General features: G+C 42.1%; 2 protein-coding genes across 4 annotated transcripts in view; one reads left to right on the top strand and one right to left on the bottom strand.

The window, feature by feature from the left end:
* Positions 1 to 2,525: 2,525 nt before the first annotated feature.
* fam72a (family with sequence similarity 72 member A) lies at positions 2,526 to 6,892 on the bottom strand. Its single transcript, XM_038695674.1, has 4 exons — positions 6,328 to 6,892; positions 6,005 to 6,082; positions 5,141 to 5,265; positions 2,526 to 5,042 (listed from the first exon to the last, which is right to left on the bottom strand). The coding sequence occupies exons 1-4, from the start codon at positions 6,477 to 6,479 to the stop codon at positions 4,948 to 4,950; spliced, it is 450 nt and encodes a 149-aa protein (XP_038551602.1). The 5' UTR covers positions 6,480 to 6,892; the 3' UTR covers positions 2,526 to 4,947.
* A 757-nt stretch (positions 6,893 to 7,649) lies between these two features.
* The window catches only part of srgap2 (SLIT-ROBO Rho GTPase activating protein 2), a 52,730-nt gene continuing 43,882 nt past the window's right edge, over positions 7,650 to 16,497 (top strand). Inside the window, exon 1 of one of the 3 annotated variants that reach the window (XM_038695670.1) lies at positions 7,650 to 8,172. In XM_038695670.1, the coding sequence (XP_038551598.1) occupies positions 8,106 to 8,172 (67 nt within the window). In that variant the 5' untranslated portion in view covers positions 7,650 to 8,105. Of the gene's footprint in view, positions 8,173 to 16,324; positions 16,331 to 16,497 lie in introns of those variants that run through there. The other 2 variants (XM_038695671.1, XM_038695673.1) reach the window with 2 other exon arrangements.

Raw genomic sequence — 16,497 nt, 5'->3', positions numbered from 1 at the left:
CTGTTGACCACTGGGTACGTTGCAGGCACAATGAGTGTTGCTCCTCTGGGAAACAAACGGTACCAAGAGTCTAGTTCCCTTTTACAGGAATAACCTATGTTGAAGCAGAGTGTGACTTTTAGTGAAAGGACATCCAAACCAACAAAAACAGCAGGCAGTTGAGCATGCGATGGAGTAAGATTAAACCACAAACATAGAGCTGATGTCGTGAGGGCATGATTTGTAAGTTGCAGATGCTACAAAAACATGTGAAACAGGGCAAGCCACAACTATTTGTTTCTTGCCATCGCTACCTAAATTGCCCCGTACATGTCCCAACAGCAGCAGAGAATGCTTGAGAAGGAGGTATCCAAAAACAAATACCAAACTTCAGTCAGATCATTCCAAAAAAGGACTAGTTTTCTTTAGAGTTTCACAACCCCACGCCTTGAAAGCAAAAACAACGCACAGAACTAGAGATCAGGTTAACTCATCCAATGTTAGTGGATGTTTCTTTTTAAACCACAGATTACTGCTCACCTCCAAAACAAAAGCATCTTCCTCAGCCTGTGTAGAAGTGTAGGATGCAAATATTCAGCTACAATGTTGATGCACATTTTACATCTGCTTAATGCCTGGATTTAAAAAATACCTAATTCCAATGCACTGACAGAACTGATCAACAAGTTTACGCCAACTTTGCAGGTCAGAGAAAACAGTGCTGTACGTCCCCCCGGAAGTTGGAGCGAATAACGATTATTATACTTTCTGACAGCTAGATGGTTCAGGTTGTGAACTTCTTGTTAGTAACAGAGAACACAGAGAGATATCATTTGCAGGAAGATTATCCAGTTTTTGGTTTGTTTCCATGATTACTCAACCCTTCCCTGATGTGCCGACACTACCAAATACTGTGTATTTCAACCATCATAATGAGACTTGTGGAACCAAAATGTCCACCAAAGAGAATAATTTCTGTCACACATAATCTGCTGTACTTTATGCTATACTTTACTTGTTTATATAATACTGTCCATACTGCATAAGGAACCCCAATTTCTGTTGCTCTTACTTTCTTTTTTCCCCGTAAGAGGATTCTGTTGTTCCTTATCTGACTCAGCAGGCTAAAGGATAGAGAATGTTGCACCAATTGTGAAGCCCTCTGAGACAAACTTGTAATTTGTGGCTGGAAATAAAACTGACTTCACGATTTGGTAAATTCATTATCGGTCTTGGCAGTCATCTGCAGTGGTGGACGAAGTACACAAATCCTGTACTTGATTAAAAAAAAGTACAGATACCCTTGCTAAATATTACTCCACTAAAAGTAGTAGTAAATTTCTATTTGAGCCAAAGTACAAAAGTCCCTGCTTTTAAAAATACTAATCAAAAGTAAGAACACTATTAGTAATGTTTGTCAAGGGTTCCTGACAAGACAAACAGAATTTAAAAATACAGTAGGCAAACGTTTCTTTTGATTAAACAATGGTATCCATTATACACAGGTTGCCCTATCCATAATAATTCAACGTTATACTGTTATGTGTATCTTCTGAAAATAGTGAGAAATGCCATCACAATTAAGTAGGGCCCCAAGTGACACTTTCACAGTGCTTGCTTTGTCTAACCAGTAGCAAAAAGCTCAATATTATTACAAATAAATTAAAATAAAGGAAAAGGAGCTATTTTTTACATTTGTGAAGGTGGAAACATGAAATGGTCAAAGTTGTTGCCAATTAACTTCTGTGTCCATCTGATAATCGCGTCAGATGTACTAAAATGTTGGGTAGTTTAATTTATAACAAAACATATTTTATTAAGTCCTCATGTTTTGTGTGTCAACATCTTAATTTGTAAAGTAACTAGTAACTAATGCTGTCAGACAAATGTAGTGAAGTAAAAAGTACAATATCTTCCTCTAAGATGTGATGGAGTAGAAGAAAAGAAAATACTCCAGTAAAATACAAGTAGCTGAAATTTCTACTTAAGTAAATGTCCTTAATTTCTGTTGACCACTGGTCATCTGTACAGTGAGTTAGAGAGAACTCAGGGTCATGTGTCGATGATGTTGGCTGTGCTACTTCATATATACACACATAGTACTATACTACTTCACAACAGCAATGTTTTGTGCATTTATTCAAATAACAGGATATTATGCGAGTCATTAAAACAAGATAAAAACATACAAATATGATTTGTGAGAACTTTTCTAAAACATTCTGGAGTGAAACTTCAGTGTTCAGTCATGTAATGTCAATTTTGGATATCCCCCAATTGACACCAGACGTGCTTTTAGCTCTTACTAGTATTTATTGTATCTATTGTAGATCTCTTACTGTATTGATGCTTTATTGATGTGTATGTGTGTGTGTGTGTTGTTCCTCAAATGTAAGTCGCTTTGGATAAAAGAGTCTGACAAATGAGTAAATGTAAAGTAATTTTCAGTAGAGCCCAGGATGAGCAGCGGATATGGGGGTAGAAGATAATGTGGATCTAAAATGAAGGGTAGGGGTTAAAAAAAGTGACAACAGAACTACAGGGCATTTAAGATATTTTGAAAAAAAAAAAAGTTTATTAAGTTAACAAGCATACAAAACAACAAATCACCTTTTCGAACTACCAATGCAGTTTCAGTGCAATTCCAAAATATACATCTTTCAGCAGGGCATGTTAATCAAAGTTATTTGTGTCAGAAACAGCCATTTAAATAATTTTTTGGATTATCATTTAACAATTGTCCTAGCCAGAGGAAGCTCGCAAGTGATACCTTCTTGAGGTAAAACTGTACACATCCAACCTTTAACGTACAAAACAAAGCACTACATCACAAATGAAATATTAAATACATTAACAAAAACATAAGTACTATAGCACAATACAAACCAATGCGTTTGTAAACGAAGCTTGTAAACAAAAAGGAAGTATGTGGTTATAGATATTTGGTATGTGGATTTAATAAATACCTATCTGATGCACTGTATCCTATCAGTTTACCACATAGACAGTATTTGGTGTGCAAGTGTAGCAGACCGTCAGTTATAAGTTTGAGGTGAAGGACGTGAAAATCTGGACACAGTTTTCCTCCTCTGTGTATTTTTTCACAACTAAAAGGCTATAGGATAGATTAACAAAGAGGCCAATTAAAGTTAAAAAGACCTACTCCCTTTATCCTTTTCCTTTAGGTAAGAAGTGACATTCTATGTTTGCCGACAATACAGGTAAAGCTCAGTCGCTCACAGAAATAGTATCAGCAGGGCACAGCAGTGAAACAAAAACAAGAGCGGAATGATGGCAATGCCAAAAAAGGGCCGACTTGAGTTACGTCCCTTGTGACTGGGATGTTGAAGCTTGTATCTGGCACAAAATGCTGAGGAGAAGGCCTGGTCAGTTGGTGATGACCAACTAACACACAGCATCAACCCCCGAGTCAACAGCTTAACAAAAGATTCATTGTCAGTAAACACAGCACCAGTAAGGCCAATAGAATACCAAGGTTTGAGCATTTTATGGTCAGCTCCATTGATTTAAGCTTAGCTTCACAACAGATTACTTAAAAATGTGAAATGCTATTCAAAATGAGGTTTTTAGAGGGGTAGCCAGTCCATAAGTTCAATACTGATATGTTCCATGATTCTTTGGAGTTGACTTCTGCCTTCTCTTCAGGTGCTACAAGTATGCTGCTGCATAAAACTGAACAGTAATGTAACAAAAACAGCATGGACACAAATCCATTTAGAAGTCATGTTTTCAGACATTGAAGAGCTATAGAGTGCTGCATAAGTGCACCTTTTTACACTCCTATTCTGTCTTCACTCTATATCGTCAATCCGGGAATTTACTTTACTTGATTTGAGCTCTTAGCAATCACCAAACTTTAAAATTCAGCTGCTCCGGGCCTTTGCGGAAGCACACCCAGGGCATGGTTAGTATGTTAGTATCAGACACTGCTACAGTCAGATTCATCTGGGTGTTAAAACACATACTGCTGCTGTCAGGTGTGTAACTAATACTGTGTTAGCATAATGAAAACGTATCACTGATAGAACTTCAGATCGTAAGGTAAGCTAAATCAAAAATTCAATAATTGTGCTATTTCTCCAACACATGGGATTCAAAAAGCACTCCAACTTTCAGTCAGCACCAAGCCACACAGAGAAAATATAAGCCTTTAAGACATGACTGTTAATAGGAGTGTTTGCTTATTACAGCATATTCAATGTACAGATTATAACTGCGATTAACAAGAAGGTAGGCGAATTGTGGTCATCTTTTCAGAAAGTTGGACTCAGCGTAAACAGCTTGAAAAAGCACAGCATTCACTGGTAAGTTTCACTGACATATCATACCGCACCCCCAACTGCTCACGAGGCTGGTCAAAACCATGACCTCAGGGGAGACTCCGTGATGAAAAGTAGAATGCATTAGATTAAGGAGTCTAGCTGTCGGTTATTTTTTAGAGTACTTCAGCCACGTTGTATAATACCTTGCGCAAATGTACAAAAAGAGAAAAAAAAGAGAGGAAAGAATGTGTGTGACAGCGTGTGTGTGTCTGTGCTTTTAACTGTGAAAAGTGACAGGGAAAGGCATGGTCACAGGTTAAAAGGGTAATTCAACACAAAATTACATATGGCCAAAGACTTTTGCTGCACCATTTTCACTGGGTTCAAACTTTAGAGCATGATGCGTTTCTGGTCACACCCCAATCAGTGATGTCACAGCAGGTGTTGATCAGCTGTCAAAGGCAAAACACCTGCTGTGACATCACCGATTGGGGTCTGGCCTGATGTGCACCATGGTTTAAATAACCCATGGAGAGCAGCACTTTTCTGCCCTATTTGATTCTGTATTAAATTACCCTTTAAGGCTTCTCTTTTCTCTCTTATCTCAAGCATGGTTTGTACACTCTTCAAGCTACACCTCTAAAATGTTGGTGTCCCAGGTCTTGCACATTGTCCATTTCCCTCTCTACCTAATACACTCCTCCTCTGATGGGCTTTCTGATTCTTCATTCTCACTGTCATCCAGCTCGGGAAGATCTCCCCACAGGAGCAGATTCAGACCTGCAGACACATTTGAGGGTAACAAGGGTTTATGAAAACAATTACAATCAAGAGGGGCTTATACCAGAGACCTATATTAGGACTTTGCTTATTCTTACCTGTCGCATCCAGTCTGTTGAGAGTAGATACAGCATCGCTGTTGAACATCCAGAAATGGCCGTTGTTACAGGAAAGCAGGCAGGGTTTACAGGGGGCCACAACATGATAGCCCACAACATTACCACTGGGAGAGGGAGAGAGAATAAAGAAGAAATGTGTGTCAGCGCTTTACTGGGGGCACTTCTGTAAAGTGCTAACTCCACTAGTGGGTGTCTATTATCTAACAGATGTTTGTTTTTACCATGTGTACAACAACAAAGGCTTGGGGATACAAAAGAGGCTCCATAAAGCCTCACTGTATCACCAAACTCTAATCCTTCTGCTCTTGTTATCCGTCATCTGGCAATGATTGCCCAATGGCAGAATTTCATTTTAACTACATGTGAATAGAATTGAAATGATTAGTCAACAGTTGTTCTCTTATCATTGACAGAAAATTAATTGGCAACTGTTTAGATAACCGATTCATTGTTTGAGACATGTTCCAAGAAAAAACACCAACTATTCTCTGGTGTGAGAATTTGCTGTTTTTCTCATTGTTATATCATTTTAAATTGAATCACTTTGGATTTTGCCAGACAAAACAAGATATACGAGTTCACCTTGAGCTCTGAAAAATTGCATTTGTCACAATTTTCTGATGATTATTAGACCATCAATAGAAGTGATAAATCATCATATAAATAAACAATAAATTAAAAAAAGTAATAATTGTGCTCTACATGCCTATACTATGAAAAAACACCCTAAGACAGGGTCTACCTGTTTGCTGTGTGTGGTGGCTTTACTTTTTATTAACATCTCACATCAGCAGATGGTCTTCCTAAAGTAAACCCTGCAGGCTATAGAAGAGCTTTACATACCACTTGAGACATGCAATGTCCCTCAGTTTGCATTTGCAGCTTTCAGTAGAGTAGCAGCTGGCCACAAAGTCAACAGTTCTTGGGGGGAGGGTGCGTGTAATGAGAAACAAACATAGCCATGACAAGTTAAAACCTACATCAATTCCACATTTTCATGCAACAAACCCTGTTAATCACAGTAGATGTGTCAACAATGCCTTCATCTTCCTACCAAATCATCTGTTAGATATCAGTTACCTGCAGATTGTTTCAAGCTCATCTTGTCCTAGCAACAACAGACATAAACAAAGGCTAGCATCAATGCTAACTCGATTAGCACTCACCTATTGGGAGGTATGTCAGTCGAAAAAAGCTCAACTTCAGTGTCGGCAAGAAGCACTGCTTTCATGCCTCTCGTGCACAGCAGACTTTCACAAAATATGCAGTTCACCTGGGTCACACACTTGTTTTTGAAATTAGCGTTGGACGTAGACATTGTTGTCCTGCTAAAATGGACTCTCGCTCTTTCTGCCCCACGCAACAAATGCAGCAGAAAAACAACACCCGGGTACTGATGTACTCACTGTCCGTTCAATGTGGAGTAATAATAATCGATTGGACGTAACTTCGCAAGCGTCAACGCCAGCTCTAACGTCCTTGTGTAAACGTTAGCCTTCCTAACGACAGAACGGAATGCAGCTAACGTTAGTTTGCTGAACAAACGCACAAAAATGTATGTTTCCGCGAAACGATCTCTAACGTTATATAAAAGAAAATGTTTAGCTGTATTACTGATGCATCCACAAATAACTAGCCTGTTTACACGACTGGCTCTGCATCCATTCGGATGTAGTTAACAGCTAACCAAATAGCTGTCAGCTTTGTTTACAACTTCCTGGTATTTAACGGCACTTCCTGAAACTAGCTTTAAAAGACCCTACACTTGGCTCTGATTGGATATACACCATAGTAACCGACGTCATTGGACACCTTCCTTGCAAAGTCTGAATTTAATTGGTTGTAAATTAACGTTGAAACGCCCACATTCAAATATCCTGAAAGCCGATTGGTTTGTTTTCAAGTCATTCGAATCCCGTTTCACCAATTGTGGCGTGGGAAGTATTAGCTCATGTTATTAGCATCGTTGAGGCGGTGTACAAAGAGTTAATTCATTGACATTCAAGAGGAGGGTCATTTTAAATAGACAGCTGAAATAACACTATTAACGTTATTGTTACAAGACAGTGCATTTCCATTGTGTCAAATAGAATCATCGGTGAATAACTTTACGGAGAGCCAGAGTTATGGAATGGCTTGCTAGCAAGCTAAGGTAAAACTTTTTAACGCTAGCTACATTCTCAGCAAGAGGTGATGGTAATTTGCAGTTTTGTTAAGAAAATACGTGACTTAATGGCGACATCTGTGAAACACATGTCAGGTCATAATGTTAAGGATCTATGAAGTGGCTATTGAACCCACTTTTGCTCACTTTACCCACCCTGCAAAACATTATCCGCACATTACACCTAACCTATGTGACTTTTACGCAGTTAAGGGCTTGTTTGGAAAATACGTAAATGAATGTCGTCCATGTGTTCATCCATGCCTGTCCTGCGCACTAGAGCTGACCAGCCAGCCCCTCCATCTCCAACGAGTTCCTCCTCTCTCTCTCACTTCAGGGGGGGAGAGAAGAACAGTTTAGTCGAGAGAAGCGGACGGGTAGCTGCAAGACCGATACACGCTAAGGGCAGATATTAAAAAAGCTACTTTTGAAAGCGCTGACTGACGAGACATCACTGTGTTTTAGGACGGTAATGAATCTCCTTTCACTGGCAGTTCTTAAAACCGGTTTTGAGGAGGCGGAGAGGCGCGGCGGCGGATGGGAACATACAGCGGCAGCAGCGCCAAACTCACAATGCGCCCGGAGTGAACAGAGGCAGGGAGACAATACAGATCCGCGGGCACACTGAGGAGCTGCAATCTCTCATCTGGGCTCTCTCTTATTCTTTCCAAAACCTATTCCAGAGTGGCATTTCCCGCGCGTCTACGCCTGTTCTATTGATTGATAGAGACAAAATTGACTTCGCAACGAGGACAAGTGGTTTGATCTCCAAACTCAGCCATGACGTCTCCGGCGAAATTCCGAAAAGACAAGGAGATAGTGGCCGAATATGAAACTCAAGTTAAAGGTAAAACTTTTTTTAAAAAGCTCCTAACATGTCGATATACAGCGCAAGCCGAAGCACTGTATGTTAAATCTATGCTTTCTGGCTATATTGTGTGTTTTCCTTGACTTGGCTGATTGCATGGGTTTCATTCTGTGCTGCCCTCACCTCTCCTCTCTGGCGTAAAAATACGCTCATCTTTACATTTCACCAACCATTTATGAAGGTTAATTGTCATTATGCAGACGTGGCAGATCAGAGAACAGTAGCTACATCGATAATTACAAACATAAATTGAACGTCACGATCAGCGTGTCTATAAGCTTGTGATCGCTCGCCTACTGATGGCCAACAAAGACAGAATGGGGGGCGCTTAGAAATCAGCGTCGTTGTCCAGATGTGGCCTCTAAATTGTCTCTAAAGAACATCTTATGTGAAGGTGGTGCGTGTATGTGTTGTGTAGACTACCCAGAGGGCTGGGGTTTCGACATGGAACAAGGCAGGGCGTTTTCTCTCCCTCTCTGTCTCCTGCGTGTCTGTGCTGCTGGTGTGCACTGCTGTCTGTTCATGCTGCAAATGTGTGTGTGTGTGTGTGTGTGTCTGCGCATGGCTTTAACGCAGATTGCGATTAAATGATAATTCTATGCAAAGGCTCGTCCATTGATCACAGTTCATTGGTGTCGCCCCTGCCGATGATCAAGGACACGCGAGCAGCAGGGGTGGGAGAGCAGATTTTACTGGTTTGCAAGGGGCGTTCAGATGTTAACCGTTTACTGGTTGAGTGGAGTGTGTGGATGTTTTTGTCATCAGACAGGCACACTGTATGCAGCTGGGCAGTGTCAGTCAGAGTGATAGCGATTGCTTATCAGAACAGTAGTTGTAGGTTACGTGTGTGTGGATAGGCTGGGGAGGAGAAGGAAAGCACAGAGGTGGCAGGAAGCAGGGAGAGGGATGTGGAAGAGAGAGGACAGGATATTGCCCTCCTCACAAACAGCATGTTTCCACTGCTGCTGCAGTGCCAGATCATCAGATAACATGAGCTTCCTCATGTCCATTTAAGAACATCCATCCTCTTCCCAGCCTCACCACCTCTTAATTAATCAAACCTTTAAATGATCCCCTTTTACCCTGTATAGAAGGATCTGAATTTGTTCTGTTTCACCACTTCATCCAAGTTTTTCCTTTTTCACTTTGTGACTTGTCTGTACATCTACATGAAATCTGGGCCGGGATTTGATTTTGGTCCTGTCTTCTATACAGCCAGTATTCCAGTTAAACTAACGAACAGAGTAATCCATTGTAACTCAACTCAGCTCATTGTTTGCCACCGCTTATTAGCCACTTCCTCTTGTTTACCTGCCCATCTTTATACTACTTTAGCTGTCACCACAGAGACATTAGCGCTGTTGTCTCAATGCCCCAGTAGACCACAGCCCGTGTAAAGGCTCCCTGTCCGTGCTGCATTGTGAGGGCTGTCTGCTGTGTTTGTCAGCTTGTGGACTTAATGTTTGTCCATCGACCCTCTGCATCGATTCTTTCTGTCCTGTCAGTTACTTCACCGCTCCCTAGTCAACGGCTTTGTTGAGATATCTCTCCTCTCCTCACTCTGTCCACATGTTTTGCACCATGCAAGCATTCCCTGTCTGGAATGAACAGATGAAAGGATAAACCCGTGCATCCACATAACCGTTTGAGGTGTGTGTGTGTGGGTGTGTTTCCATCTGTGTAGAGGCGTCTCCAGGTGCTATGTGTCTGCTATGGCATTCCCAGCAGTCTGCCTTCTCTGGGAGATGCAGACAGTCTGTCATTACCCTGTACACTGCTGTTAGAGATTCTCTAATGGAGGGTATCAAGCCGCAATACATGAAGCACTTACACACATCTCACAATCTATGACTCCCTGTGTTTGCTAACACGTGTCTGTCTTGTTCCCCCAATCTTTAATGGCTCCGCTATTACAGTCCAGCTTGCCAAGGAATCAAACCTGCATGCCTCTGCTCTCTGATATAATCAGCCAACGGGAATAGTCTTTTCACATTGGAGCCACACACTGCAGTATCATGGGGGAAATAAATGTAAATCCTACCATGGCTGACATGCATACATTTCTGCAGCAGGAGAGGAAGGCACATTATGCACACACACAAACACAGACAAGGGATAGACAAAATAACTCAAGCACTTGGTGAATGCATCTGTCCTGATTATTTTCAAGATTGATATTAACTACCATCATTTAGCATTTTGTTAATTTTGCCTTTGATTGATCGCTGACACAGCACTATCATACTCTTCTGTAGCACTATTGTACTACATTCAAAATGGTGTTATACATGTATTCTCATACACCTTGGGTGAGATTCCTGAGATAATTTTTAACCTTTCAATTTTTACAACTCCTCTGTGTTATTTTGTCTACCTTCTGTACCGTTCTGTGAAGAAAAACACAGCAGAGTTGTTTGTGAAGCCATTACTAAAAGTAGGTATGGGAATGTCATGGACGCTGTCATCTCACCTGTTGACATGTGAGCTGAAGATTATTACACACACACACACACACACACACACACACACACACACACACACACACACACACACACACACACACACACACACACACACACACACCAATGCTTGAATACCACCATCCTTTTTCGTAGCCTCTGCTATTTCACTGAGTGCTGATACTCTAATATGGGATTCTGGCTGATGCAAGGAATGTTCCTACTGCTCAGGAAGAGTGTGTGTGTGTGTATGACAACGTGTATGTGTGTAAGAGAGAGGGGCGCAGAAAAAGAGAGAGGGAAAGCGAGAATGAAAAAGGAGGAAGATGGCAAAAGTCAGCGTGACACATTATGAGAGGGATAAGAATGTTGTAACGCAGATGCAAGTGGTTATGCACGGCGCTGAAAAAATGGAGTTCAGGAATGAGCTTATCACCCCACCGCTCACAGTTCACAGAGCACTCATTTGGAGTTGAAGCTACTTTGCTTTCAGAAAGGCTCCAAATCACTATGAACTTTGTCACTAGTACAGGCTCCATCGCATTTATCCAGTCAGCACACATCTACTGGTCAGCAAGCTCGCCATATTATATCAATGGAAAGCTTTAATTCAGGCAATGGGAAACATTTCAGAGGGAAAATAGGGAGTGCTGAGTCTTTAAAAACACTTGACAGATGGTTCATTTTTCAAGTACAAATTGGCTCAGCGCTTCAGCATCTGTCAGTGTTTTACTCATGCGGGAATGTTAATAAGGGGCTGCCTTTGCAAATGGCTACTGTGCCACTGATAAAACCTATTGATTATGGTGTTTTGGAGAATACATCAAGTTATGTACAGTGAGCTAATCTAATAACGTTTATGGATCTTTAGACACAAAAGACGCACAAGAGGGACGCGCGGGCTACATCTCTGAACAGATGTAGACTATTATCATTTTTCCAAACTCATCCAGCACTGCAGATATGACGCTGATCTGTCTCAGTGAAGAGGGACGAGTGCCTGTGGCCATAAAAAATTAAACGGTGTGTGTCTGCCTATGTGTACGTTGAGCTGCCTGTTTACGAGGCAGCCAGAGGAACGTATGATTTAGGATAAATAGCTGCTTTCAGTAGCGCACAATAGGAAAGATGGTGACACAGCAAGAGGTTTGTCTGCAAGCAGGATTGTTGGTCGTGTGTGTGTGTGTGAGGCTCTATGCCAGGGCTGATGTTTTCTGTTATTGTGTGCGTTGTGGTTTATTGATGTATATTTGATGAGGAGGAGCAGAGATATCGCAGAGGGGTCCTCTGACATAAATTGCAGGGAGGTCCTGCCTCACGTTTATTAACTATGATACAGTAAGAGGCAGAGGGAATAGAGAAATGCCAAAGCATGATTGTTGTTGTTACACTGAGCCCCTCTGCTGCAGTTTCCTACACATCATCAGCAAACATCACATGTGGGTGGAAGGATGTGAGAAGACATCTTTAAGCAAATCAGTTAGTGGCCATTGTAGGGCTCTGTGTGGTGTGATCTCTTGAACAAGCCCATGTCAATTAGGTCTGTACTGTATCGACTGAGTCCAGTGGTGCATTTATAAACCACAAGTCAAACACAACTGTGTATTGAACATTATTGTTGACTCAACCGTATATCATTCCAGTGTGTGGATGGCAGAGTGTGTTGGGATTTGTGCATTTGTGTCGTGAACTGAATAAAAATGTGCAAACGGAGATTAAAAATAATCAGCCAGGAAGGATGTTTGTGTGAGGCTGAGGTTCAGGAGTCAGGGTTGAACACACACAGATCGTACAGGGAGTGTGTGGCGCTTCCTGTTTGGGCCCACGGCTTTGTGTCTGGGCAAAGGAATCATCTTTTTTAATAACACACACACACACACAGTGCGACTATGCTCGGTGTGAGAGGATTTTTAGCTCTGCAGTCAGCACACTTGCCTCTCAGAATAGAAAAGAACGAAGAGATAAAGGTGTTTTTTTTTATTGTTTTTTTTAAGAATGAAAATCCTCAATTCCCTTTGATATGTCACATTAGAACAATGTGTTCCATGCTGGCGGCCCACTGTCCCTTCAGTTTGGGTGTGTGGATTTGTGCACAGTAGCAGTTGCCTTGTGCTGTGTCAGCACCAGACACGATGTGGCTGAAAACACTCATTGATTTTCTGTTCCCTTCTCTCTATCTGCTTCCTCATTCTTCAGTATTTGATATAACATTTTCTACCGGGCTGCTGTGGCACCTCAGAGAAAACACACAGCATTATATTTACCAACACTGCAAACTGTGCTGAGTTGGCCTCCTTCAGTGCACACACATACACATAAACAGAGTGCTGCTTACAATTCAGCGAGCATGTTTGCGATTTGGATTGAGATGTCTGATCTGTCGCTGCCTACCCTCCTGCAAACAGCCGATTGCTGGGAGATAGTTGAGGAATGTTTACTATCACCGTGATATGCAGATGAGCCGGTACAGGCGTACAGCAGCACATACTGTAACAGGTCTGAGACAAGCCGCTCTTCGTTACTGTCAGAGTAGGTTGAGAGGGCTGGAGAATGAATGGAGAAAAAAAAGAAGATAAATAAACATGCGGAGAAAACAGCCGGCGAAGTGTGTAAGGTCAGAGTTTAGCTGTTAGATGACTGTGTTCATTGGTGCCAGATGTTCCAGATGCTCTGATTGGGCAACAGATGTTCCATCTGCCCTGGTTGGATAATCCTAACTGTCTGGTTGCCACCCCTTTTCTAGGCCTTCAGCACTGAGGCATATTGGGATTGGTTAAAATTTTCCCTCCGTCTTTTCAAGTGTTCCAGGTGTGATGGTGTGTGTGCGCCCCAGTTGAGAAGTCTGCTTGTTTATTGATTATATGAATTGAACACCTAGTAAGTTTAATATAGCCACTTGATCACATCAGTGTACTTAAATTAATATGACAGTCCATTATAACCAGAGATATTAATGGCATAATTATCTTGGTAATATTTCTATCGTCTCACAGTTTATTAGGGTTGCAAATAATATTTTGTTATCATTATCTATTTATTTGCTGATTTATTAATTAAGTGATTAATCATTTGGTCTATAAAATGTCAGGGCATGGTGAAAAATACCCAGCAAATATTCACTTTTTATAAGCAGGAACCAATGCATTTTACTTGAAAATCCTTTACGTAAATGTTGCTAATGAATTTTCCAATTGTTTCAGCTTTGAAGGTGCGTGTGTGTGTGTGTGTGTGCGCGCGCGTGTGTGTCGGATAAAGAAAGTGAATTTTGAATGAGGCACCCTAACAGGGGTCAAAGCCTGTGGGCCCAGGTCTCTCACACACACGGCAACAGCAGAGCAACCCACGAGAGTGTGTAAAAATGAAGAAAGCAGAGTAGTGCTCTGGCCTAACCCCCTCACACACACACACTATCTGTCAATCCCATACGCCCTCACCCTTTTTTTGTCACTCTACATCCAATGAACAGTCAGACCATTGTTAAAAGAACTGCTGGTCTTCAGCAACTCTGTTTTTCTCACTCCTTTCTCCCCCTCTGTCATACTCATTTTCTCGCTCCTTCCTCTCTCGCTCTCGTGATGTTTGTCAGTTGTGATGAAATGTGACACGTCTCCCATGGCAGTTTAAACCAATAATCATTACTTTATGATTCCACACAGACACATTGTGCTTACATGCATGAGCCTCTACACCGGACACTGACTCACAACCAGCTGAGTGAGAGAGGATGTGTGTGTCTCTGTGTGTGTGGAGGTGAGAACCTCTTTAAGAACAGAGGGATCTATATAAAGCTGAGCAGGGCAGAGACAAAGCCCACTCGTATCCTCTGTAAAACAATCAATAGGAGAACACACACATCCAGCTGTAAATAAATGGGAGAGAGGCAGAAAAGAAGGGAAGGAGAGAAAACACAACAGTAGAAAGGTTGGATAATGCTCCCCGGGGGACGCCAAAGGAAACAGGTTGTGTTTGAACAGCCCTCATACGTGGCCAGAGAGCAGGAGGGGAAAAAAGCAAGGAGTCTGACCAAGGAGGGAAATGGGAGGAAGGGAGGGGGGCGGGAGAAGAGGAGGGATCTGGGAAATGTGCAAGAGGAGGTTTCGAATGGAAGAGCATTTATAGAAGTTTTAAAGGAGGGAATAAACCCCACTTCTGCTAGACTGTACGATCCATCTGCTCAGTTCAGTGTGTGTGTGTGTGTGCGTGTGTGTGTGTGTGTGTGTGTGTGCGCGTGCGTGCGTGCACGCACACACACAGTGCAGTATGCACTTGTCTCATCTCTCTCTCTTCCTCTATCCTTCCCCCTCCATCAGCAGCTTCTGTCTGCACGCAGGCACTGTTGGTTGCTAGGGTTACTGAATTGCCCCCATTTTTCTAGGTTTGTGAGGAGCTGAGGGAAAATGAGAAAGAATAATGTAGATTTGTCTCCCCTGTAGGGTCTGGCTAATCAGGTTAACGCTGCGCACACACACACACATGCTAACACACACTATAGATCCATTTTGGACCCTTAGACCATGGTCTTTTCAGGGTTTTTCTTTTCTTCTCTTTCGGTTCTTGTTCTCCTTATTTGCCTCCTTTTTATTCCTTCTTTACATCGCTTTCTATTTCCATGGTGTCACTGCTTTTTCCTCATCTTCCTCAGGCGATGGTGTGGTACGCTCGCTGTGTATGTGAGATGAAGGGGGAAGCGCCGTTTGATTAAAAGAAATTCTGAATTGTTTATGTTGTTTCTTGAAAAACAGTTTGGCTCGTCGGTGATGTTGTAAGCTTCTGAAAGCCCGAGGTTGCATTTTAAACTTGTATCAGCATCAAACACTGTAAATGGGTTGTAACTACACTAAGAGCGTGGGTTGGTTGTGCTGGTATCATAGAGAGATTTTCACTGTTGTTACACGTTTATGTGTGTGTGTTGGAACTGGGCAACCTCTGCGCACTGGCACTCACCATTCGGGTTCACACCTGCTAATGCTGTTTTAATGAAGCCATTCATCACCTCTTCTCAGCTGAATCCACATCACTTACACACACAAACGCTCTCTCACATGCAGCCTCTCACTCTCCATCCTCTTTTCTTCTATGTGAATGTGTGAGGACACGGTGTTCTTCCCCCTGGTTGCTATGCGGTTGCGCCAGTTCTATTTTAGTTGTTCCCAGCATCAAAGCTGCTCTGGTGGAGATTTCTCCCGTTTTTCTCCCAGTGTTTGTTGCCGCACATTTACAGGCTTAGATAGGCTTGTTTAAAGTGCTGAGTGCTAGCTTTACTTTAAACCGACTTTGAATGTTGGAATACTGCAGTTTTCTTTCCCACAGTCATCACACACTCCCTCTCTTTTTATGTTGTTTTACAGAATGATTCTAAAAAACATGACATGATGGGTAGGAAGGTAGATCTCCTCCCTGCTCTCTGATCCAGAACACCAGGAGAGTCGAGCTCTTCTTCCACCTGCTTCAGGCCCCTCCCTTCACGCTCAAACCAGAAGCGCTACCTCCATACACATCACCTAAAGAGCATGTCGGCTGTGTGGACGGTGTTTGGGTGTGTGTGTACTACTAACATGTTGACCTTAGCTGGAGGTTACACTGTTAGCCAGTTATTTTGCAGCAGGAAGTAGATGTGGAGGTAAAACGTCCTCCTGTCATCTTCCTTTTCACTCGCACATGTGGGAAAACTCAAGGTAGTGGCATGTGAGCAGGCTCACGCACTTCAAAAGAATAAAAAGCTAAATGTCACTCTTGCTACCTGACACAGTGACATAAGATAAACCTGCTTAGGAGGTTGATCTGAGCAGGTTTTAGACTATCTCATAACCCTCCGCCCAGTGAGTGAAGTACCAACTGGGTTTGG

Source organism: Micropterus salmoides, unplaced genomic scaffold (assembly GCF_014851395.1).
Source record: "Micropterus salmoides isolate LMB-PRFRI ecotype aquatic unplaced genomic scaffold, ASM1485139v1 Ms_hic_scaffold_4, whole genome shotgun sequence".
Classification (NCBI taxonomy): Eukaryota; Metazoa; Chordata; class Actinopteri; order Centrarchiformes; family Centrarchidae; genus Micropterus; species Micropterus salmoides.
Note: the sequence above shows the minus strand (reverse complement) of the source record. Positions and strands in the feature narration are given on the sequence as shown.

Excerpts from the sequence above, each read along its gene's own strand:
- fam72a (XM_038695674.1), bottom strand. The coding sequence starts at position 6,479 with ATGTCTACGTCCAACGCTAATTTCAAAAACAAGTGTGTGACCCAGGTG. Across the intron at positions 6,083-6,327 it reads ACTGACATACCTCCCAATAG|AACTGTTGACTTTGTGGCCA; the intron begins GTGAGTGCTAAT and ends CCTCCCCCCAAG. Across the intron at positions 5,043-5,140 it reads CAACAGACTGGATGCGACAG|GTCTGAATCTGCTCCTGTGG; the intron begins GTAAGAATAAGC and ends ATGTGTCTGCAG.